The sequence below is a fragment of the Dipodomys spectabilis genome, unplaced genomic scaffold, assembly GCF_019054845.1.
Source record: "Dipodomys spectabilis isolate Male_0828 unplaced genomic scaffold, ASM1905484v1 ptg000162l, whole genome shotgun sequence".
In the NCBI taxonomy this organism is placed as follows: Eukaryota; Metazoa; Chordata; class Mammalia; order Rodentia; family Heteromyidae; genus Dipodomys; species Dipodomys spectabilis.
Window position 1 is genome coordinate 341,270 of NW_024870839.1, and position 25,342 is coordinate 366,611.

The window sequence follows — 25,342 nt, forward strand, 5'->3', positions numbered from 1 at the left end:
TGTAATTGTAACCCCTCTGTACAGTATTTTCACAATAAAAAACAAAATAAAACAAAAAAATCCAGTTATGATTAAGTTTACTCCAGCTTACGTTATAGGGGATAGATGGTGGTTTCCCACAAAATGTAAAGTTAGTGACATCACATTTCCTGAACCGACCATTGAACCATTGCCTTATACAGGAGTTTATAAAAATGTAAATAGATGGATTAATGTAATAGGAAAAAGGTATTTTGGAATCCATTAGATTTTATCCAAAGATTAGGTAGATCTAGATCATTATGGTGTTTATTATTTAAACAACAATGAGATAGTTTAAAACAACAATGAGAAATTTATGTGAACAAATGTTGGGATTAAAATAATAGGAAACGGAAAATGCCAGACTTAACCTGAAAGTGGTTTTTAGGATGGTTTCAAAGGGACTTGAAAATACATGAAAAAAATAAAAAGAGTATAATGTAAGTACAGCCCTCTCTTAGATTTGTTAATTATTAAACATAAAAAGACTGAATAGATGACTCATTCTATTAAACTATATGCTAGACTTGTTTTGCACCACTTAGCTTAAACAGTTGGTGGGATAGTCATCAATTTTCATGTAATCCATCAATGCTTTGCTTTTCTTAAAAATTGATAACGTGCTTAAATAAACAAAAAATCTGTGTCACAATTGCACACTGTATAAAAATATTAATTATCCTCAATAAAAATACACTCAGATGCAACTCTTTTGAGTCTGTGTCTGTTTGTCACTTTGCCGACTCCTAGCTCACCTATCCCTAGATCTCTGTCCCAACTGTCCCCGTGCTCTGGCTGAGCTGGTCCGTCACAGACAATAACTACTTGAAAAGAATAAGCCGTTAAAAATGCTTTCTCCATTTGGAAAAAATTATATTAAGTGAAGTAAGCCAGGCCCCCAAAACATAGTTCCCATGGTTTCCCTTATTTGCAATAACTAGTGTTTGTCTGAGACAAGCAGAAAAGGTCAGATAAGAGGATGCTAAGGGAAATGAACCCCAAGATAAGGACTCAAATGTTTTTTTTTTCTTTCTTGCTATTGTTCCTAACATATTTATAAGGTGATTGTTTTGTTGCTTTGTATGTCCCTCCCCCATGGTATTACCCCTGTTTTCACTGTATTTTATGTTGGTATAATTTGGGGAGGGGAAAGGAAAAAACAAATTGTTTAAATAGGGATACAGGTGGACCCATTGCAACAATGAGATGTACAAAATTCTATGTTGAAAAATGCACTTCACAACTTTGGTGTGGGGAGGAGTGTAGTCGTGGAGATGTGTGGGCAGGCATGGTAGGGGAAAAACAAAGAAGGAGGCAACAATGCTTGATAAGAAATGTATTTATTATCTTGCTCATGTAATTGTACCCCTCTGTATGGTATTTTCACAATAAAAAACTTATTAAATAAAAAAAAAATGCTTTCTCCATCCCATTTCTGCTGTGGCATCTATACCTGTTAACATTAAGGGATAAGATGGTGGGGGCAAGGAATCTTTTAGGGGAAAATATCTGCCCTTATTCCACAGAGAGCTTATAGTCTGCTATTATCTCCTTCAGGCTTTCTAGTGAACACAATTTTGGGAAAGCTGGTCTGAAGAATGGAGAACTCAAGACTGTTGACGAGAAATATAGCATATGTGGTAGTGATGCTGCTAGAGTATATATTTCCAGGACTTTTCACTTACAGGAATAACCCTGCAAAATAACAAACACCATCCTGTCTAATGACTTTAGAGTTTGTCTTGTATGCCCCTCTGCAGCCTTTACCTACATTGACTCCTGCCTTGGCTATGGGACTCTTGATCACAGTGGCATGAACAGAACAGAAGCTTAAATAACCATTGCCCACTTTGATTCTAGGAAAGTGTTTGTCTTCAACATAAAGGCTCAGCTCCTTGTAAAACATGTTGAAACCAACCAGAAATGGAGCAAAGTATAAATGCCTGTGTCAGCTCTGTTCTAGGGGCTACAGATACAGCTCCACGTATGTCATTGCTTCAACCTGAACAGCCACCCACCTGCCCTGCTAAGCTACCACCCACAACAGATGACCCAAGAAATGGCTGGCCAACACACTGAATTATGTTTTTATTTTATTATATCAACAATTAACGAAAGACAAAATAATATAAGTGAAAAACTTAGTATACTATGGGGACTGGGAAGATCTTTAGATTTGGAAAGATGGGAAGAAGAATTGGGAAGCCAAAAAATAGGTGAGTTTGTCTTCAGTGGTGCTCACACAATCATAGCTTCGTTGTCAGTCTAAAAGAAACATGAACAAAACAAAAAATCTTGGTATAAATGGCCTCCAATTCTTATCTCAAATCCTGACAAATTGAACTATTCTAAAGACTTTCTCAAAGCAATGAGATAAACACCACAAAAATATGAAAGGGTAAAAATAGAAATATAAGGTTTGAGGTACTTAATCCAGGCTCAATTTTTGAAAGGAATCATGGTGAAGAAGATGTAATTACCTCCCTTTAATGATTCGGACCTGGAGTTTCTAAGAAAACTCTACTATAATTATTCAATTGTTAAAAATTATTTTTCACAAATTATCTGACAGGAATCCTCAGATTCTGACATGATCCTGCTGGAATTGGAGATCTGAAAGAAACTAATTGTGAGCTTGCACTATAGCCTTTTGAAAACAGACACCTCTTGCCATGGCTTTGGTCTCCTGACAGGGTAATGAGCTGAGATCAGCCTTGGGAAGAGAAAGAGGTGGGGCCTTGGCCTGCACCATTCCCCTCAGGACAGAATCTTCTGCATTAGCCATGGCCTAAAGCATCTCCCAAGCCTGGGCAGCCTCCCTGCTGCTCTCCCCAAGGGCAGTTCAACTGTTCATTTAAATTGTTCCTGCTTCCTGAGGCCACCTCACATTTCCACAATACCTGAGCTCTCCTAAGAGACAGGAGTGAAGTCTTTGGCAAAGATTGTGGGAGTGTTTTCAATCAAAAACTGCACCAGGGCAACCTGTAACACAAAAGGAGACACAGACCACTCTTGTCATTTGGCAGTCATGAATCCTCCAATGTGTGAGACTGGGAGCAAACACAGCAAGGAGGAATGTGTAGAGAAACTCAGAATTTAAATTGAAAATGATGTAGGAACCAGTTTTGTCAAAGGCAAAACTAACAACCTATGGAAGGTGTTTATAGACCAGAACTTGAAACACAATGAATGGACTAGAGGCACAGTGAGTCACTTTGCTTAACTGCCAACTTCTTTTTAATATCCATAATTAAGTCTTCCAATGAGCATCATTTTTCTTTCTCTAAATAGTATGTTTGACTTACTATTTTAGATATACTACTATTCAATAGAAAAGAAAATCATTGACTAGAGAGAACTAATGAAATTCACTTCCAAAGTGCACTGCCTTAAACTCAGGACAGCTGGTGTGTGGAGCTCTGGGGAAGAAAGAGCCCCTGCACCCAACCAGGCCTCATTCTCCCTGTGTTACTGTGGAGATGATTTAGAATTTTTCACTGGTTTCTTATTTTTCAAGTGAATGAGGAATATGCTATAGTTTATATGTTCAACATCCCTCAAAGAAACCCTGGAGAAATCATTTTCTTCACGTGGCTGCATTTGGGAGGAAAAGTTGAAGACGTTTCACTTAGTGGGAGGTAATCATAAGGAGCTGAGCTCAGAGAATACTGAAGGATTCTAGTCTATTCCTCTCATCTCTCTGCCTTACACTATGTACTATATATCAGTACAAGTTATTAATTGACAGTCTTTACTAAGAGAATGTTAATAACTTATCAACAGGTACCAAGCTTTCTCTGAATGAAAACAAATGGCACAGGAATCCATACGTAGTCCAGAGTCTCCAGTGTTCATGCTTTAAGTTCCTTCTTAAGGTGAAGTGTCTGGACATGGGCCGAGCACTGGGCAGGATCTCCATCTCCACTGTACCAAGGAAAACACTAGCTTCAAAACCATCCCAAGATCACAGATCCACAATGGCAAGAAGAGAACTGAATTTTAGTGGCTTAACTCCAAAGCTGCAGTTCATTGTCACCATTGTCATTCTCCTTTCTTCCCTAGGGTTTGGTCAGCCTAGACTCCTCTATACTGAAGGGAAAGAGAAAGGACCACACTGCTGCTTTCTCCTTGCTGCACATGTTTGTAAACCTCACCAGAAATAGGGTGAACTGCCGTTTTCTCACAAGGCCTGCAGTCCATTCTGTCCTTAAAGCCTGGGATGTCAGGCATGTCTGGCCTTTCCAGATCCAACCAGCCACTTCCTTCTCAGGATGGAGCTAGGAGAGGCCATTACCTTTCTCATGAGTTGAGTATCAAATCCTGCCCTGGCATCAGGAGGCGGGGCCATCAAGCTGGAAGCTGTGCACACAGCTAGGTTGTAGGAGGTCATCAGGTTTATGGAGGAAGTCTGGTGGATTTGGCTTAACATTCCAAAGAGATGTTTCAGCAGCAGTTGGTTGACTCTGGGCAGCATTTCTAAAAGACTGAACTCAGAAAAACATGCTTTCATGCAACTAATTTCTTGTGGGAGAATCTAAATACAAAAAGTACCTTTTCTGTAAATTGCACAGAACTCAGTGAGAGTATAGAAAGGAAGCATATACTTTAAACTAGTGCATAAAATACTTCCTTGAGATGACCACACTCCACATTGACTTGGAATGGATGTATAAAGATCAATTTAATAATAATGTCTTTTAAAATAAATCCTGTATTGGTTCACATTACACAAAACCATAATCTTCCTGAAAAACAGCTAAATTATTTCTGAAAGGGCAATTATGAAGTCAGGTTTTGTGATCACATCCCAAACTACATACTATAATGAAAGATTCATTCCAAGAAAGAATGCATAGAAAAACTTACCATTTAACTAGATATAGACATGATGTTTATGTAAGTATTTGACCAACGTGAGATAATGCCCTAGCTACATGTATCAATCAATATAATGTGCTTCCATCAGTGTCGACTTTCATTATATATACATGGGAATGATGCCTTGGACACAATAGCATAGGAAAACCATCATTCACACACTGAGTATAATTGCCTGCCTCTGTGAAATCCTGCATGCATCTGACCAAACGAAATGTTTTCTAACACTCACAATTATTTCAGTGGCTCCAACTCTCATATCCATGAAGCTACTTTTTCCTAAGAGTGTAAAATTTGGATTTATTAATCAGAACAGGTTAATTTCCTGCATCCTACTTCTGGGCCAGAATGATTTTCTCCTCTTCACGGTCTTCATTCATGATCCCAAGCCATCTCTCATACATGCCAGTGCAAAATACACTGCCTTGTACATTGCGAAGAAAATCCTTCCAGAGACAAAAGCAGGATATTCTGATGGAGCAAACTATGTCATACAATCATAAGATATACATGGAAGAAATGGATGGACCCACACATCCCATCTCCATGGATGATTCTGTGACCTACATTGCCCTTTCTACACCACACCTAAGACAGATGCCAGGAGTTTCCCCACCTGAACTGAAAGCACAAAGCAGAGTAGAGCTGAGGCAGGAGGAATTAGGAATCTGCCAAACGCAATTTAGAAACACAGTATTTGGACACATGGGTGCACTGTCTTTGCTTGAAATAGAAACAATAGAATTCCTTCTTGTCTCAAGGAACAGACTCTGTTTCATAACAGGCTGCACTCTTCCTGAGAGGAATTCTCCCTCAAAATTAAAAGGTGGGCCCATATACAACAAGAGCAGAATGTAAAATAAGAGCCAGGAACTTAAATGCACTAAGAGAACAGTCCCTGCTTGAAGAAACTTCACAATCACCTGTGTTCAGGGACTGAGAGTGAAGATCCATCTCCCCATCTATCTGAAAACCCCTATTTGACAGGAACAATCTACTTTAAAGGACAAAACTGGCTATGTAGTTCTAAATCCTATTGCTGAGCAGAAGTAGGCCCACACATTTCACCTGTTCCTTTGCAGTAAATTGAATAAGTAATGTTTTTCTGAACAAATACTCTTGTACATATCATACAGGAAGGCTTAATTTTACAGTTTGTTATTACTGAATCTTGGGTTAAAATTCCCCAAGACTCTGGAATGATAGAATTACATCACCTTATACCTATGAGTATCAATTGGTTAGCTTTCCATTTACATCCATAAAGAGTAGCTATATTGTGTGTCTTTCAGCCTGGTAGGTTAGAGCATCTGTCCGGCCTCACTAACATGAATCAATCCGAATTGGATGGTGCCAACTTTGGACATATGAATCTCAGAGTTAGTGGCCTGCATATGTAAGCTTGTCACTCAAGGTAGTTTTGAACAACTGATCACTAATTCTTTATACCTTACCTAGGACCTATTATAAAATGTATAGACACAAGAAGACACAAAGGGGGAAAATGCCCAGGATCTTTGGTGTAGTGTAAACATTCTCTAAATGGCTCAGTGGTACCTTCATCATGGTCCTGAGCTTATATACATCACCAGGGTGGGTTAGCAGAACTCTGTATGCATCTGTCATGTTATCCCCAAGTGCAAGACCAGAGAAGCTGAGATGCACTGCTCTACCTGTTACTAGTATGGGATGTGAGCTTCCAGTGGGCAGTACCAACATCGTTACTTCCTTGCATGGTAATACATGCCTATTGTCCTAGCCCATCACTGGCCACAAATAATTAGCACGGCTAATGTCTATACCAACAATGAAAAGACATAAAGGAAACCTAGAGTAAGTGAGAAAATAAACTATTTTTATGAAGCCATTCTTAACCATTGTCACATGTTTTCCTACAGTGGTGTTCACAAAGACCAAAACTATATATTTGTTCTCTGTCAAATACTTCCTTCTACAAATATAAAGATGTTTGTAATCTACCTGTATCATTTCAAACCCAATGTATGTTTTGTAAAACTCAGGTGAATTTTCAGGAGACACAGCTGTTTGGGCTGCTTTATTCATGTTAATGATCAAATTTATGGGTAATGTGTAAGAAATGACTTTTTAATGTACTTACAATGTGATGAAAGGCCCAGAGGTGGGATATTGAGAGGAGAGGAGTGCCTGTGTATCCACACCACCTTTCCTGTAAAGGTGTTGGGGACAGGAAGGAATGCTGGCATGAGCCGAGCTATGCTGGCCTGCAAATCACTAGAGGATTCATTATGGGCCTTCAGCTTTGGTTATGAAGGTAATCTTTGATCATTTCTGTCAAAACATTCACAAATTTGCTTTGATTTTGTGCCTTTGTTCAACTTTCCTTGAAGAAGGCAGTGCAGGGTGCTTGTTAAGCAAATATTTCCCAGAACTTGTTTGGGCTCATAGTTGTATTGTCATGGTGATTTACAGCCATACAGTAAATCAGATCACTCATTAATCACATTGGGCATGGGCGTTCAGGTGGGAAGATGAGAGGAGATGAGGTGAGAAGACAAAGTAAACAGACAGAACACACAGACATGTGTCTTTTCGTTTCCCACATGCTTGATGTGTGAGGCCCCTCGTGGTTCTTGGGTGATTGTGGTGCTGGTGATGCAGTGCTGTGGCCTCAGAGTGAAGCTGCCTCCCTGGGTGATGCTGGCTGTGTCCTACCTTTAACACTGAGGCCACCACAGACACGGATTCCTGGTGCAGGTCCACTCGGGCTCCAGACATGAGTTTTTCTTTGAGGGCTCTGAAGGCTTTGACACTGCTTGACTTTCTGAAGATGCCCTCGGTGAGCCGCCCCTCCTGACTGAGGAAGGAAATCATCTCCTGTGTGGAGGAGAGGAAAGAAAGCCTGGGTCCTCCATGTCCACCGGCACAGAGCACCACCTCACACTTCTCTAAGTAAGATGTCTGAGTGTGCAAGGCTCCAGTGCTCAAGCTAGGGGACCTCATTAGCAATTGTATTTAGTTGTTGGAAATATTTTTTTTCAGTTGTTTTAACATGTGTTGGTTTCTATCTCCTGCTTTTATTTTTTTTTATTTATTTTTTTTTTGTGAACACACTCTACAGAGGGGTTACAATTACATGGGCAGGATAATGCGTACATTTCTTATCAAGCATTGCAGCCTCCTCCTTTGTTTACCCTTCACATCCCTTCACAGCCTGCCCCCCCCCACCCAATCCTCCCTTCCCCCCCCCCCCCCCCCCCCCCCGCACCGACGTTGTAAAGCTCGTTTTCTACATGACAACCTGTACTTATTGTTGCAACAGGTCCACCTGTATCCTGAAACGACTGGTTTTTCCCATCTCCTTGTTGTTGTTCTTTTCTTGTAGGGTCAGACTCAGAAACACTGAACAGTGAATGGATTTGTCCCTGCATTGAACTGAATCTTTCACCTTCTACTTTATGCTTCCAGGTTCTGCTGGTGCAGCCTCCTTCTTACACAGGTGTCCCCTCACAGCTTCCCAAGAATTCCACATTTCTTTTTTCAATTCCCCCATTTATACCTTCTGCAGTTGCTAGATTCTTCAGATCACATTCATACCTATTCCACTATGAAGTTTTCCCTGATTGTATTCATCTCTAGGCCCTTGATTTCTTTGGTTCTATCTTGGTGTGCCGATTTCAGAGTGGAGGACAGTGTTGGCACTTTAATGTGAATTTGGATAGTGGGCAGAATATGGGAGGGCCTTTCCTTTCCCTTCCTAAACCCTTTCTCTCCCTCACTCCATTATTCCCTCTTTTGGTCCTTCCCTCCATCCTTTCCTTCCTCTTCTCTTCCTCTTTCCTTCCTTCCTTCACAAATGTTGGATAGTGAAATTCAATATCCTACATTCTAGGCTGCCTTTCACCTGAGCTAAACATCTAGACCTTCTTTTTGTTAGGTATTTTGGAATAGTAATCTAGTGGACTTTTCTGCCTGGGCTGGCCTAAAATGTTAGTCCTCCAGATTCCAGTGTCTGAAGGACCTGGGATTACAATAATACACTTCTTCTATGGTAATATGTCCATTTTTAGATATTCCATTATTTTTCCAAATGTGAGATAAGAACAATGGTGATCCTATCTGCCTCCTAAACTTTCTTTGTACAAAATGAGACCAGGGTTTTCTTTGTGACATCCAAGGGAATATTCCCAACATGTAGTAGTGATTGTGGAGATGCTGGACATTGGTTCATTCAATCTTCCCACACTCAATATAGTAAATTAGGTTTTTTATATTCATGTGTGCATGTCCTTAAGTTTTGAACTAATGGCTTGAGTGCTGTCAGTGAACTTTGATGCTCAAGGCTAGTGCCCTAAAACATGAACAAAAGTTCCACATCTGGCTATTCAGTGGTTCATTAAAGACACGAGTCTCATGAACATTACAGACTGCTAGCTATGGAACACAAATCTCAGATGTCAGACACAATCTCAGACATTTGAGTAGCTAGGATTACAAGTGTGAGCCACTGTTGCCTGGTTAATATACCACGTAGAAATAGTGAAAACAATATCAGCGGTTTTCAAATGATACTCTATTATCAGCACTTCTAGTTTGGTCTCTACCAGAGGTTGAAGCTTCTTTTTCAAAAAAATGAAAGCAAAGTAAGATCTTTCTTTCTTTCTTTCTTTCTTTCTTTCTTTCTTTCTTTCTTTCTTTCTTTCTTTCTTTCTTTCTTTCTTTCTTTTCGTTGTTCATGGAGCCTGAATTCTGGGTCTGGGCACTGTCCCTCAGCTCTTCAGCTTAAGGGTACCACTTGATCCACAGTGCCACTTCTGCCTTTTTCTGCTTATGTGGTGCTGAGGAATCAAACCCAGGCCCTCATGCATGCAAGGCAAGCATTCTACCACTGACCCACCTTCCAAGCCCTCCTTTTTTACATAACCTAAGAGTCCTCATTTTAGCCAGTTTGAAATACACAGTGAATTGGCATTCACTACAAACACAATACTGTGTGACCAGCTTCCTCAGAACTTTTCTGTGTTCCCCCATAGAAAGGCCAGATCTTTTAAACACTATCTGTCCATCCTCCTCCCTGAAAACCAACAACCCCCAGTGGACTTTCTGATACTAGGAAACATCAAATAGACATTCTGAAGAATGTCTGTTTATGCTACTGGAGACATTTGCAAGCTGGAAGAGTAAGCTGGGAGGGAGCATGAAGGAGGGAGACTCAGAGCTTCACATGCACAGTGCCTGGTATTGCAGGTCTGCAGCAGGGAATGTGGCTCCTGGTGCACCAGTCCCCAATGAAGAGAATATTACCTGTTGGGCTTGACTTAGGGAATTGGACATTGTGACATGTTTATGCCTTGAAGCAATAGTAACAAAGCCCCTCCAACCAGACTCAGGGTTGTCTGATGCTTTGCTGAATTGGACCTGGGGCTCCATGAGAACACTCCTCTCCCTCCCCTCCACACTCAGGAGGTTCCTCTCCTCAGGAGGGCAGCAGACACCAAACTGGGACCTACCAGAATAGGGGAGGGTAGTTTGCCATCCTTACAAGCAGCCTCCAGGGAAGTCCCAAAGAGCAGTCTTGTCTTTACACGTGAGGATTTCAGGGGTTTGTTCTCCTTGGCTGTGCTGGACCGCCACCCAAAAAACCATATGATGAAAGATCTTCCCCTTCCTTCTTTCTTCTGCTCTGACTCTTAAAAAGCAACAGTTTAATTACTTACAAAGTGAACTTCTGTTTCAAATTACCCACATTCTGTAATAGCTTAATTCCTTTTATTATTGATAGAGTCTTTGCCCAAATCAGTATACTGATGTTTATACCTAGGGTCCTGAACACATTCAATTTATCTTTGTGATTATTGTGACCAGCTTCTTTGTACCATGGAGTGCTTAACACCTACAAAGTTCCTGAGTTGAAGTAGGTTTGTCAGGTGTATCTTTCCCTTCAGAAAGAGAAAACCAAGTAGAGTGTTACAGCCATTCACTTTGAGGGAAATTCTCCTCCTATTTGACTTTCTGAATGTGTCTCTCTGATCACTTCCTGCACTAGATATCTCCCCTTATCACACAGACTGCCTGCCAGGTGAAAATCATAGGGTTTTCTTGTTTTGTTTGTTGGTTATTTTTTAATTTAATTGTAAAGATTTGTTCAGAGAGGTTACAATTACATGAGTAAAATAATGAATACATTTCTTGTCTCCTTTGTTGCTCTCCCTCTATCCATTCTGTCCCCCACCTCCTTCACTCCTCCCTTCCCAAAGTTGTATAGTTCATTTCCAACTTACTATCTTGTGAGTATCGTTGTTGCAATGGGTCGTCCTGTGTCCTTGTGTCAGGGTTTTGTTATTGCCTTCCCCCCCCCCCAATTAGATAAATGTATATACCAAGTGCAGGGTAACAAAATCAAGTACAGGGGATATGCCATGGTGGGGAGGGGGAGTGTTGAACATACAAAGGAAACAAAAAAATCACATAATACAGTAAAAACAACAACAAAGAAAGGCCTCTTGGTGTCTATATCTTGGGGTTAATTTTCCTAAGCATCATCTTATTTGGTCATATGTACAGACATTTTGAGTTTTTCTACTCATCTGATCAAATTATCTTAGCCTATACAAACTATTGCAAATGAGAGAAACCAGGGTTGTGTTACATTGTCTCTGCTCCCTTCTCCCAGCAAAGATACCCAAAACAACATCCAGTTTGTACTGTAAGAATGTAAATATTTTCCTTATGGGTGACTCTAATCACATTTTAGTCTTCACTAAGGAAAAAACTCTAATCCAAGATTTCTGTGTACATTCAAAATTCTCCAGAAACTTTGGAGGATGTTGACATCTTTTCTTTGCTTTTTGTCCTCCCACATTCTAGGTATGATATCAGGAGCCTGGTCCCTCTGTCTGAGGGAGAATGCCAGGCTAGCATTCTACCTCTAAGCCACAGTTCTATTCCAGCTTTGTCATGGACATTTGGAGATAAGCCTCTCAGGACTTTCCTTTGTACACTGACTTTACTCCGAGAAACTCAGATCGCAGCCTCCTCAGTAGCTGGAATTACAGCTTGAGCCATAGGTATCCTGCTTCCATTTACTTAAATGTGTTCTTTATGCATTTAAGAGACCACAGAAGTCCTCAATTGTACAGAAGATAGAGAACTATGTAACCATATAGAAGTGAGAGGATTCACTGCTGGGTTGCTGGCTCTGGGCCGTCTGCCTTGGCTTCAGAATGAACCGGCCTCCTGTGGCTAGATAGCACTGCTGCAGGATAGGATTCTGGGGAGTGTGAGTCTCATGTGGCCTTGGTCCTCCTGGCTGGAATGCAGTCTCTCCAAACTGACTCATTTTAAACACATAGGGATTTTCATGCCCTATGGTGAGAAAGTGCAGCAGGGAATTTCATTGTAATGGGAGCCCAGACTTTGACAATGAATTTCCAATCTGCTTTCTACTTCACGAAAACATACTTTTTTTAATCAAGAAAGCTCTATTTTACTTGTAGTTCACATTTATTATCTTTAAGTAGTTGTACAAAGGAGCTATGATTCAACAAATCAGTTTAGGAATACAATGCATCTTGACCAATATCGCCCCAAAATGTTATATTTTAAGTGAAAAAAAGTAAGCCCAAAACTACTTAATTCTCTCCTTACACCAAAATTTACCATATGAAGAGATGATCTCAGCTACTGTATATAGATCAAGTGTCAGGTCAGTATTTATTGAAAAATGTACAATTTAATTGTATAGGATATATTTACTTTTAGTAATATTAAGCTTAACACTTAAAGAATCAGTGTTTGAGATTTTGAAGTCCAATTTGACCCCATTGCCTCCCACTTGACATTTTCTTTGACATTTACCAATGAAGACAAAGGGAGCTTCTTCATGTTCAGAATGGAGCCACAACTGGTAGTCACTCTCGGAGCCCTGGGGGAGAGAAGGACTGAGTGTCACACAAAGCCTCTCACAGTGGACCCAAGAAGGACACAGCACCTTACACAGCCGTGTTTCCACCCAGGGCAGCATGTGCTGTTTGTACACATGCCATTCCATTAACGGGAATGAGTCAGTATAGCTTATCTTACTCCCAGCTCTTAGGAGATTCCTTAGATGGTGGGCATGTGTCTCCTGATGGAGCAGGGAGCCTGGACCCACAGGGTACACATTCACTCACTTATACTAGATATTGCAAATAAGGGAAACTGTGGGACCTATGTTTCTTCGGGCCTGGCTTACTTCACTTAACATAATTTTTTCCAAGTCTTTCCATTTCCTAACAAATGGGACAATGTCATTCTTTCTGATGGAGGCATAGAATTCCATTGTGTATATATACCACATTTTCTTGATCCATTCATCTACTGAGGGGCATCTGGGTTGGTTCCATATCTTAGCTATGGTAAATAATGCTGCAATAAACATAGTCATACTGGTAGCTTTAGTATGGTCTTGTTTGTGATCATTCACAGAAACAGTCAGGTAAGTTGATGTTAGGTGAACTGAACCCCAAGATAAGGACTCAAATGGTTTTTCTTTCTTGCTATTGTTTGTAACATATTTATAAGATATTTCTTTGTTGCTTTGTATGTCCCTCCCCATGGTATAACCCCTGTTTTCACTATATTTAATGCTGGTATAATTTGTGGAGGGGAAAGGAAAAAAACAAATTGTTTAAATAGGGATACAGGTGGACCCATTGCAACAATATGATATACAAGATGTTATGTCGAAAAACATACTTTACAACTTTGGCACGGGGTGGAGGGGGTGGGGAGATGGGAAGGAATGGGAAGGAGAAACAAAGGAGGAGGCAACAACGCTTAATAAGAAATGTACTCATTATCTTGCTCATGTAATTGTAACCCCTCTGTATGGTATTTTCACACACACAAAAAAAATCCCTCACTTTCTGGGGGATCACGGAATGAGAAGTACATTCCTAGTACTGAGAAATATACTAAAATGCAAGACACCTGTGTGGATTCAACATTCTCTACAATCTTTAAAGGATATTGAGGTTAGTCTTCTCTTCTCCCTCTACACTAAACTTATTGATGAGACTCTGAGGTACAACCAAGATTATGCCTAAGCAAAGTCAGACTTAGCAGGTAGAGTTAGCTCAGCAAGCTTCAGGCCTTCAGGAAAGGGCAGACTGAAGCCAGCTGCTTCCTTTCTTTCTGTGAGCTCTATTGCAGAGATGTGATATAGAGAATGTGACCAAGGACATAGGACAAAAGCAGAAAACAATTCTGACAATTGCCTGACCATGCTGGAAATCACAGTTGGAACAAACAAAACTCATGAAGAAGGTTTTGAATTATGTAATATACCATGGAGGACCTATCCAGAAATCAAGTTCACATTGAGTATTGGGTGATAAGTAGCAGAATTGCTTTTCATTCTTGATTGCAAATCATCACACTGGGTTATGATTATTCACGGTTTGGACACTCTTATTCTCCCTCTGTCTATTTCTCTGTCTCTCTGTCTCTCTGTCTCTCTCTCTCTCTGTCTCTTTCACACACACACATACACACATACACACACATACACATACACACACAAACACAAAGACATAATCGAGTCAAATTTCATTGTTATTACAAAGATAAATGAACTGACTGTTTTCAAAGGCACATTAGAAACATTTTGGTAGAATCCCTTCAAACAGGCATATCTTTGAAACCAAATCAACACCATTCTGTATTTAAGAGAAAGTGACTATACGTTTTAAACAACTGATGAAGAATCACGTGTACAGTAAAAATCAGTGATCGTATTGCATCTCTGCCTTTCAACCACTGGGTCTCTTCCAAGAAGTGTTGTTTCTAATAGGGAAAATTAATACTATACTTTATAAGTCAATATCAAAATGCCTTCTTTTCCTGGTACATGGAAATTCAACTTTCTTATAGAGGATTATAAAATCCTATCACAATAGAAATGATAGCGTTATGCCAAATTCTCCTGCTCTGAGTTTTTAATGGCCTGGAATATAACACTTATATTTAGACTTCTGTCTTAGAAATCATGTCACAAGGACTTTTTATCCTCAGAAGGAAATCTACATTAAAAGTCATGTTGTTAAGTACTTCTCTACTTCCTATTGTTCTGAATATTCAATAAAATCCTGACTACTCTGAACTTCGTTGTCTCTTTGAATTACAAACCATAACATTTTCTCTAGTACTCTATCAAATATATCTATCAACATTTATAGAGACTTTTAAACACAAAAGGAAAGAAACATTTCACATAAAACAAGATAAATGCCACCATCAAGAGCTCATGCCAGTAAATCTTAAATTCCTCAGGAGTTTGAAATCCAGAAGACTGTTCTTCAAAGTCAGCCCAGGCAGGAAAATCCAAGAGACCACATCTCTAATGAGTCATTCACTTCCTTGCCGGAAGGTAGATTACCAACTGATTGTACATAGCCAGTAAGCATGAGGCCCAGGGTTCACCCATCTACTAGCAACACAATCAATAAACAGGAATCAGGATGAAATTGAAGCACACACAGCTTCCATAACCCTGCATCACAGATGCAGATTTGCTCTGCCCCAAGCATTAGGGCAACAGATTCAATGACATCCTTACCATACACATCAATAGGACAGAGTTTTCGGGCATGTCTTCTGTCTGTCAGAAGATGTAAACAATTATTCTGTTTTGACTGAGTTTCCATGTGAGGATCGGCAAAAAGAAAATAAGAAAGAAGATCCAGAAAGAACTGACCAAGTTTCCATTGACAATCAGAGTGAGGATGGGCAAAAAGAAAACAAGAAAGAAGATCCAGAAAGAACTGACCAATAGAGAAGACTGATATAATTACTGAGTGCTAGTCCTGTGTCTTGAACTTAGAGTGGGCGATGTTCTTGAATTTTTGTGCTCAAGGCTAGATGTCTATTACTGGAGCCACAGCTCTACTTTTGGCTTTTAGGTGGTTAATTAGAGATGGGCTGTCTTCGAACCATGAACCTCAGATCTCTGCTTCCTGAGAAGCTAGGATTATAGGTATGAGCCACAGCTGCCTGTCCTGAACTGTTCTTACTCAGAGTCTTAACACCAGTTTCATCATAGATATACTTTTTATATACAACAGAAATATGTGATGCTACTGGCTCAAAATTATATCCCAACATCCTTGTGCATTGGATACCAGTTGGCAAGAGGTTAAGAATGAGATTGTAGGAACCCAAGCAAAGACTCATCTAATGTCCATCTGCTTTCAGGTTCTCAACACTGAAGCTGGGGTGAATGAAAAAAATAATATCAATGTATCATTATCTGCAGTTTGATGATAGTAGTACATCAGTATACATATGAGCATAAATGCATCTCTATTCATCTCCATCAGGAAATTAGTGACTTACTTTTATTCCTAGGATTGAGAGTGACTTGCCTATAACATCCTTCACTGTATCAGAGTTTCTTGATATTACTGTTATTGGCTATAAAAGACATGAGGAAAAAAGGTATATATTAAGAATCCAAACAGTATCATTATATAGTTATTGGTAAATTAGTTTCCTTGTCCCTCAGGTAAAATTCATTTTCTGATATTTAAAGGCAACATCTGTGTAGAACACAAAACCTTGAGAAGAACTGTTTCTTCATTTCTTTATATAATATGAAGCCAGGAGAAAGCATTTCAGACACATGGAAACAAACTGCACATAGGCCAAAGCTGAATGACAGCTGAGGAAACACCAGAGAATATGGGGAACAAAAGGTACTGGAAAACCATTAAAATACTGAGAGGGGAAAAAAATATAAGGTCTAAAATTCAGTGAAAATGTCTTTCAAGAGGCAAGGTCAAATAAGGACCTTTTCAGATAACCCATGGTATAGAGCTGCCTCATGGCCAAAAGTGTGGAAATATGATCCTCACAGGCTGAATATAAATCGATGGACAGATACTCAGCTCTTTAGGAGAAATGGCATGCACCTGTGTCAACGTCTAGTGCGTTGGGGTCCCTGGGTAAGAGTCACAAAATCACCAGGACACAGGGGATGCAGCAGCTTGCAAACAGCAATTGCTACTGCATGCTGTGCTTTATGGTTAGTGGGTATTTAAAGACAAGCAAGCATAATCTTTGCCAAGATTTGGTCAGAAAACATTCACAAAAAATTTCCACAGATACATTTTTACTTAACCTATGAGACAATGTCTAGGTATATTATTATCTAAACTATTTTAGAGCAAGCTCAAACCACTTCTCCAATCTCAGGAAAATGCTTGACCAGATGTTCATCTATGCTTAAGCAAGCAGAAGAGCTACTTCCTCAGCTCCCAGAAGTCTGTGACATGTGTTTTGAGATAGGGAGAGAGAACGTTTTCCCTCTCTAGCCTGGCGTTCCAAGAGCTTTCCTAATCCCAAACACAGTCCTCAAATAATCCTGAGGCTGGAGCCTGCATCATTCTGCCCCCTCAACATAGGCCCTGAGTCTTCACAATTTCCTTCTTTTTTCTTTTGTTTTAAAAGTAAAGCTTTCCACAGGGTTATTATAGAAGCTTGCATTGGTTTCATAAAAATCATATTGCAGCACAAGCGCAAACAGAATAATAACAATCATAATTTCCATACCACTAGCAGTATGTGAAATGCTTTGTAGTATTCCTTTCAGATCCAACCCTTCCAACTGTTTAATAAATGTATCAGCAATATTAGAAGCATCATCATTGGCAAATTGTTTACCAAAAATATCATGTACATTAAATTGTAACTGAGCAATCAATTGAGCAGCAGTAGAATTTCCAGATAAATACTGCTGTATTACATTCCAATCATGTAGAGATTCATTATATTTTACATTAGTAATGTAAAAGGTAGTAGAATTCCAATCACATTTTAACAATAACTGTTTTTCCACAACCAATAACTTTTTTCCTAACCATCCCATTGTCTGTTTAAGAACATTAATCTGTGTTTGTAATCGAGCATCAATTTCTACCTGTGAGAACCACAATTCATGTGAATCCCAGTGTCATTCTTCCACAAAGTGTTTAGTTTGTAAGGAAGTGTGCAGGGCAATTCCAGACACCACAGCAACAGTGGTAATAGCAATTAAGCTTAAAATCACAGCCACAATGGCTCCAATCATACGTTTTGTACGTTTTAGTAGTTTGGTAAAAAATTCAATAACAACACTATCCAAAGGATTTTGGGACCATTCTCTTCCTAATTTAACAGGTAGCCAAATATAAATTCTTTGTTGTAAAATCATAATACTATGACTGTCATTAAAATTAAGAGAGGAATTAACACAAGAATACAGGCGACAATTAAAAAAGAAATAGTAGGAGAAAATGTAAAGTTTCCCACCAAAAATACATAAGGCTGGGGTACACAAGCAGTTACATTATAAGATTTATACAAAGTAAAATTATAAGTGGACGCAAAACGTTTTCGTCCCCGAAAACGATCCATTTGATAGCATCACGGGTTTTAGCGCCGCTGTGACCTTCCAAAGATGAGTCTGAACAGCAGTGGGTGCAGTCATGAAAGCCCATCGAGCATCTGCAATGTCTCCATCTCCCCAGGCCATCAATCGAGCTCCAGTAAGCGATCCATTAATGGCATCTGGCATCCTAGTAACATTTGATAAATCACACCTGGTAATATTCCATTCTGAACATGTGTTAATAAACTGTCCAAAAGGTCCCCAATTAATAAAATTATTGAACATTTTTCCAAATGTTCCTCTACACTCTTGCCACACAAAAGGCTGATATTTTAAATCAATATAAGTAAAATCAGGGCACATAGGTAAGGATAACTCGCCATCAAAGGTGACACTTTCCCAGCTACTATTAATGGACCAAGTAGTTAATCGCTGTAGCTGTGTTTTAGAATTGGAAGTGCGTTTCCCAGGTAAAACCCAATGTTGCCAATTCATAACTAAACATGGAGGAGGCCCCAAACAAACAGGCAAGGAATGAGTATAGTAAGTAAAATTTAAAAAGGCTACCATCATCCTTATTATAAAATGTCAAATTATTCCAAGGAGGAGATAAAATAGCAGGAACAGTATAGACGGTTATATACATGTCTCCCAAAACAACAGGTTCCAATAAAGGAGGGTTAGGAACAAAGGCCCAATAACTTACATTAGCATTAGCATGGACAGAGTTTACAGGGCACACATGGCCAGGAACAAGTTCTCAGCCGTGACAGGTTTACCAGTGCGTTGTAACATCTTTTGTCCTTCTCCAGTCAACTTTTTAACCTGCCCCCAGGTGGGCAGTGGGGATTTCTTTTTCCTCAACTGGTGGCCAATTCCTTGCAGGATACGGGGCTGTCCTCACTGGGCCGCATCTGTATCCATCGTGCAGGAAGCCAGTATTGTCTGCCATCCTGTGTAGACACAAAACCATACCCTTGCCCCTTATGTAATAATGTTCCTGGTTGCCATTCTGCATCTAATGCAATCTTAATCCATACAGGAGCACTTAAATAAGGTTTTTCTGAAATTGTTCAAAATGGCGCTCAGCTCTAGTTAAAATATCTCCTTGTGGTAAGTTTAAAAAATTAAGAACAAAAAGAGCTTGATGTAAAATTATTTTAGGATTTTGCATGGAAAACCACAAAATATCCATATCTTCATCCAACCTTTTCCTCCTTTTTAATTTTTTAATTTGTTGTTTTATTGTGCCATGAACTCCTTCAATAATGGCTTGTCCTTGGGGGTTATATTCTATTCCTGTAATATGTACCACATCATAAAGTTCACAAAATCTTTTAAATCTGATACTTTTAGGCTGGTCCATTATCAGTCTTTATTTTGGCAGGCACTCCCATAATGGCAAAAGCTTCCAATAAGTGTTCTATTACATGGTTAACAGTTTTTCCCATAAGGGCAGAAGCCCAAACAAATTTAGAATAAGAATCTATTGTAACATATACAAAGGAAAAACGGCCAAAGGCTTGTACATGGGTTATATCCATTTTCCAGAGCTCCTTAGGTTGTAATCCTCGAGGATTTACTCCAGCAGGTACAACTCTCAAATGCATTGGTCTGCAGATAGGGCACCTTTTTATAATTTTTTAGCTTGAGAATAAGGTATTTTATAATGTATATGTAAATGGCCAGCATTTGTATGTAAATGAGCATGATCCTGTTCAGCAGAAGCAAAACTAAGTAATTTATCAACCTGATTATTTTCATATACAAGGTACCCAGGTAATGAAGAGTGAGCCCTAATGTGAGTTACAAACATTTTGGCATTACGTTGTTGTAGTAATGTTTGTAATTGTTTAAATAATTGGTTTAGCTGGGGTTTAGATGAATAAGTAACAGCAGTGATTATATTAGTCACAACTCCTACAGCATAGACAGAATTAGTAACAATATTATCTCCCACAAAAGCTTGTAACACTTTAGTAATAGCAAAAAGTTTATTTTGTTGAACTGATGCTAAAGTAGTTGTTTGTACCCAATATTTATTTGTTGTCCAATAAGCACTTTTTGTTTTGGAGCCATCTGTAAAATGGTAAGAGCAGTGAGAATAGGGGCCTTGGTAATTATATCATTAATAACAAATTGTTGTTTACGCAAGCAATCCCACAATCTACCTTTGGGAAAATGATAGGAAAATTGTCCAATAAAATTTACTAATGCTATTTGTAGCATTTTAAACATGTTTAACAAATATTTTACTTGGTCTTTTGGCAAAGGAAAAATAATTTCAAATAAATCATACCCAGACAGAGTAAATACCCATTGTCTGGCCTGTTGAATAATAATTGTCAACTGTTGTTTATAAGGCATAATATGTTTTGTAAATCTATGCCGAGTATAAATCCATTTTAATGGTAGCTCATTTTGTCCTAAAATTTCTGTTGGGTATTTTCATGTATCTAAAATATATAAATTTATGGGTTGATTTAGCATTACTCGATGTAAAAACATTTATTTTCTGTTCTACAAATTGTAATTCTCTTTTAGCTTTCTTAGTTAAAGTTTTTTTGCTTTGTAAATCAGGCTCCCCTTGTAACAAAGAAAACAAATTATGTAGCTGATAAGTAGGAATTCCTAAGGCCGGTTGCATCCAATTAATATCTCCTAATAGCTTTTGAAAATCATTTAACGTATGTAATTGATGATGTCGTAAAGACATTTTTTGAGGTGCTACTGTTTGTCTAGAAACAACATATCCTAAATATTTTACCACCATATCTTTTTGTATTTTTTAGGTGCTATTATTAATCCAAAATTTTTGTATAGAGGGTAAGCACTGTAACACCATTTTTAATTCTGTCATATTTGGTCCTACAAATAAAATATCATCCATATAATGAGAAATATAAATGTGAGGCCATTTTTGTCTAACAGGTTTTAAGGCCTTATCAACATATATCTGACACATAGTTGGAGAGTTCATCATTCCTTGGGGCAACACCTTCCATTGGAAGCGCTGATGAAGGGCTTGATAATTTATTTGTGGTAAAGACAAGGCAACTCTTTTACAATCTTTTACATGTACAGGAATGGTAAAAAAGCAATCTTGTAAATCTATTACTATTATTGGCCAATTTTTAGGAAGCATGGCAGGCGACGGTATACCAGGTTGTAAAGCCCCCATAGGGTACATGGATGCATTAACTCCTCGTAAACCAGTCAGCAATCTCCATTTCCCTGACTTCTTTTTAATAACAAATATTGGAGAATTCCAAGGTGACATAGGCGGCTCAATATGTCCTTTGGTTAACTGTTCTTCAACTAATTGATGAGCTGCTTCTAATTTTTCTTTAGATAAAGGCCATTGTTTAGTCCAAAGAGGTTCCTCAGATTTCCATAATATCTTTATGGGCTCCATCTAAAAATGTTAAAACTGAATATGAGCTCCCCATTGTTCCAATACATCTCTACCAATTATGTTAACTGGAACTTCCATAATATAAGGTTTAAGGACAGCTGTCTGTCCGTCTTCTGAGGTTATAGTAACATAAGACACTGCTTGTCCTATAGAATTTACAGGAGTATTACTAACTCCTTTAATATTACAGGGGATTATTTCATATAATAAATGATTAGGCCATTCATGAGTGTTAATAATTGTAATATCTGAGCCAGTATCTATTAATCCTGTCAATATTTTTCCCTGAATATTAATTTTAATCTTAGGCTGCATTTTAGTAATATGAGTAGTCTAAAACACATTTTGTTGGTTAGTACTTCCAAATCCCCCAATGCGGGGTGTAAATGACTTTCCAATAGATATATATGGTAATAATAAAATTTGAGCAATTCGTTCTCCCTTCTTAAAGGAAATATCTGCAGCAGCTGACATTAAAATTTTTATTTTCCCAATATAGTCAGCATCAATAATTCCTAAATGTACTAAAACTCCTTTTGCATTAAGACTAGATCTACCAGTCAATAGGCCAAATGTTCCTTCAGGTAAAGGCCCATAAATTCCGGTAGGAATTTTTTGTGTCTTATCACCACCTTTTAAAATAAAATCTTTTAAGGCTGGTATGTCCACTGCGGCGCTGTGGGCTGTGGCAGGGGTGAGGGAAAAGATGGTTGGCTGCCCTCGGTTATTAATCCTGGATCCCAGGGCTGGCCCGATGGAGAGTTTCCCTGCATAGGGTAAGCATCTTTTATAGGAATTCCTTTATTGTGTCTTTTTGCTCTACACTCCCTTGCCCAGTGCTTCCCCTTTTTACATTTAGGGCAAATTCCCAGTCCTCTTTTGTTAACTACAGTAGCTTTTTTACAATTTTTCTTTATATGTCCCATTTAAGAGGGTTTTGTTTGCAAAGCATGCCAGGTAGTGGCCATAGTTTCAGCAAACACCCCTGCATATGCCTGGATTCAGATGTACTGTCTTTGCAGGCCCTTAAATATGTATTCACATCCCCAGATTCTTTAATAGGCAATAGGGCCCATCTATAGTCCTCATTAGCATTCTCATAAGCCAACATGCGCAGCAGTTGTTGCTGTGCAGCCTCTCGCACAACTGTACGTTCCAAGGTCAATTTCAATCATGATAAAAATTCAACATAGGGTTTACTAGGTTTTTGAATTACTTTAGTCCAAGAGCCATAATGCTCTCCTACCGGTCGAATCCTTTCCCATGCCTCAATTCCTATGTCTCTTAACTGCTCATGGATCTCTTCAGGAGAGTTCACTTGCATAGGAGCATCCGCATATTGTTCTGTTCCACTCAACATAGGAAAGGTTATGACATGTAGGCGTGGATTACTGCTCTGTGCATTTTGTCTAGCCCTTTCTGTACATAACTCAGTAAACCACATTTGCCATTGTAGGTATTTAGGTTTCTTAAGCAAGGCTCTACAAAGCATCTTCCAATCCTCAGGAGCAAAATTATTGTAATGTCGAGTAAGCCCATTAAGCAATTCCTTAACATAATGAGACGGAGGACCACACAACATCACTGCCTTCTTAAGTTTACCAATATCATAAACAGCAACACCTTCATATCTGGCTGGTTGAGCTATACCATTCATAGGGGATGGTCAAATTACAGGATAAGAAAAAATAGGCATTTCATCATCAAACTCACTGTCTGAGCCCTCTGTTTTGTGAGGGATTGATGCTGTAAAGATTGCATCGGCCAGGGGAAGAGCCGAAGGCTGCTTTACTTTCACTTTCTCAGGTTCTCCTTTCACTCTGCTAATTTCCAACTCCATATGCTGTAATTTTGATAAAAATCAATTCCATTTGCTCAGACATTTTATTTACCCTTTCAGTTTGTTCCTTTTTAGCCTTTTTTACCTCTTGTTTTTTCTCTGTTAATTGCAATGCATTCTTATCTATTGCGTCCTTAACCTTAGAGTCCAATTGTAAATCTACAATAGAAGGAGTGGCCTCTTTCTTTAAGTCCGCTATTAATCTTTTCTTATTCAAGGCTTTAAAAAGGGTATGTAAAATAGCCCAAATGGACCAAAATCTAATAGGAATCTTTTCCCCTTCTCCAACAGCTCTTTCTACATTATTCTTTACTCGTTTCCAATTATCAACATCTAATGTTCCTTCATCGGGGAACCAAGGATTCCATTTCCTAACTACATTAACACACATTTCTATGTCAGAAGAGGAAATATTTACACCATAAGCAGCAAGTAAATGTTTAAGCATATGTAAGTACGGAGTAGACCTAACTTGTTCCATCACCCTGTAATTAAAAGTACTTACCTGAATATCCCTTCCTGAATTCAACAATGCAAGGTCCCTGTTGGAGCGCCAATTGTCAATGTCTAGTGCGTTGGGGTCCCTGGGTAAGGGTCACAAAATCACCAGGACACAGGGGATGCAGCATGCAAACAGCAATTGCCACTGCATGCTGTGCTTTATTGTTAGTGGGTATTTAAAGACAAGCAAGCATAATCTTTGCCAAGATTTGGTCAGAAAACATTCACACAAAAAACTTCCACAGATACATTTTTACTTAACCTATGAGACAATGTCTAGGTATATTATTATCTAAACTATTTTAGAGCAAGCTCAAACCACTTCTCCAATCTCAGGAAAATGTTTGACCAGCTGTTCATCTATGCTTAAGCAAGCAAAAGAGCTACTTCCTCAGCTCCCAGGACATGTGACATGTGTTTTGAGATAGGGAGAGAGAACATTTTCCCTCTCTAGCCTGGCATTCCAAGAGCTTTCCTAATCCCAAACACAGTCCTCAGATAATCCTGAGGCTGGAGCCTGCATCATTCTGCCCCCTCAATATAGACCCTGAGTCTTCACACACCTGCAATCTTTACTTCAGGAAACTTACACCTCAGTAAAGCCCACTTTTATCATGTAGAGCTGACCTAACAGATTGTTCTCTAAGCACTGACGCTATTGGGAGTGCATCAGGTAGAGACAAGTCTGTGCTTTCCCCATGAGAACCATGCAGCCCCCTCACCCTCCAGCCATGAATATGGAACTTGAAAAGGGATCAATCATTTTCAAGATATTTACTATCAGCCAGTTAGTAATGTTGTGTCCTTCTCCTTTCCCCTTTCAATACTATTTTGTGTAACACAGAGGATGGCAAGACCTAAGTACCATTATATGTTCTATTTTGTTTGACTGATAGTTTTAGAAACATTCAAAGGCAATTGGTACATACCTTGTGATTCATCCATCTCAGGTGAATTTGGTCCTGATGTTAAGAAGAATGGGACATGAGAATTTAGCATAATTTCTTAAAGGAATATTTGAATGTAGAGGTTTCTGTTCTGGTTAAGGAACACTATGGGGGACAATTGAGAGTAGCTGTAAAATATTAAACTGGGTATGGCCTGACTAGCATGCATGAGTCCCTGAGTTAAAGTTCTACCATCAGGCACACACACACACACACACACACACACACAGAATACATATATAGGGAATGTTTATGTATACACATATGGCATAAATAGACTATATGTGTGTCTATATACATTTGTACATTTTATATGTGTTCATATATAGGTAAGTGTATATATAAATATGCATTAT

General features: G+C 38.9%; 1 protein-coding gene across 3 annotated transcripts; it reads right to left on the reverse strand.

The window, feature by feature from the left end:
* Positions 1 to 2,101: 2,101 nt before the first annotated feature.
* LOC122119067 (rho GTPase-activating protein 20-like) lies at positions 2,102 to 25,043 on the reverse strand. Of its 3 annotated transcripts, XM_042692990.1 has the most exons (8): positions 24,969 to 25,043; positions 12,736 to 12,802; positions 10,389 to 10,567; positions 7,594 to 7,755; positions 4,316 to 4,505; positions 3,809 to 3,945; positions 2,922 to 3,003; positions 2,102 to 2,286 (listed from the first exon to the last, which is right to left on the reverse strand). In XM_042692990.1, exons 1-5 carry the CDS (start codon positions 24,978 to 24,980, stop codon positions 4,353 to 4,355), a joined length of 573 nt encoding a protein of 190 aa, XP_042548924.1. In that variant the 5' UTR covers positions 24,981 to 25,043; the 3' UTR covers positions 2,102 to 2,286; positions 2,922 to 3,003; positions 3,809 to 3,945; positions 4,316 to 4,352. The 3 variants fall into 3 exon arrangements, 2 of the variants coding, with proteins under 2 accessions (XP_042548924.1, XP_042548923.1); XR_006149505.1 differs by lacking the exons at positions 3,809 to 3,945; positions 24,969 to 25,043 and adding an exon at positions 16,252 to 16,886; XM_042692989.1 differs by lacking the exon at positions 3,809 to 3,945.
* Positions 25,044 to 25,342: the final 299 nt, after the last annotated feature.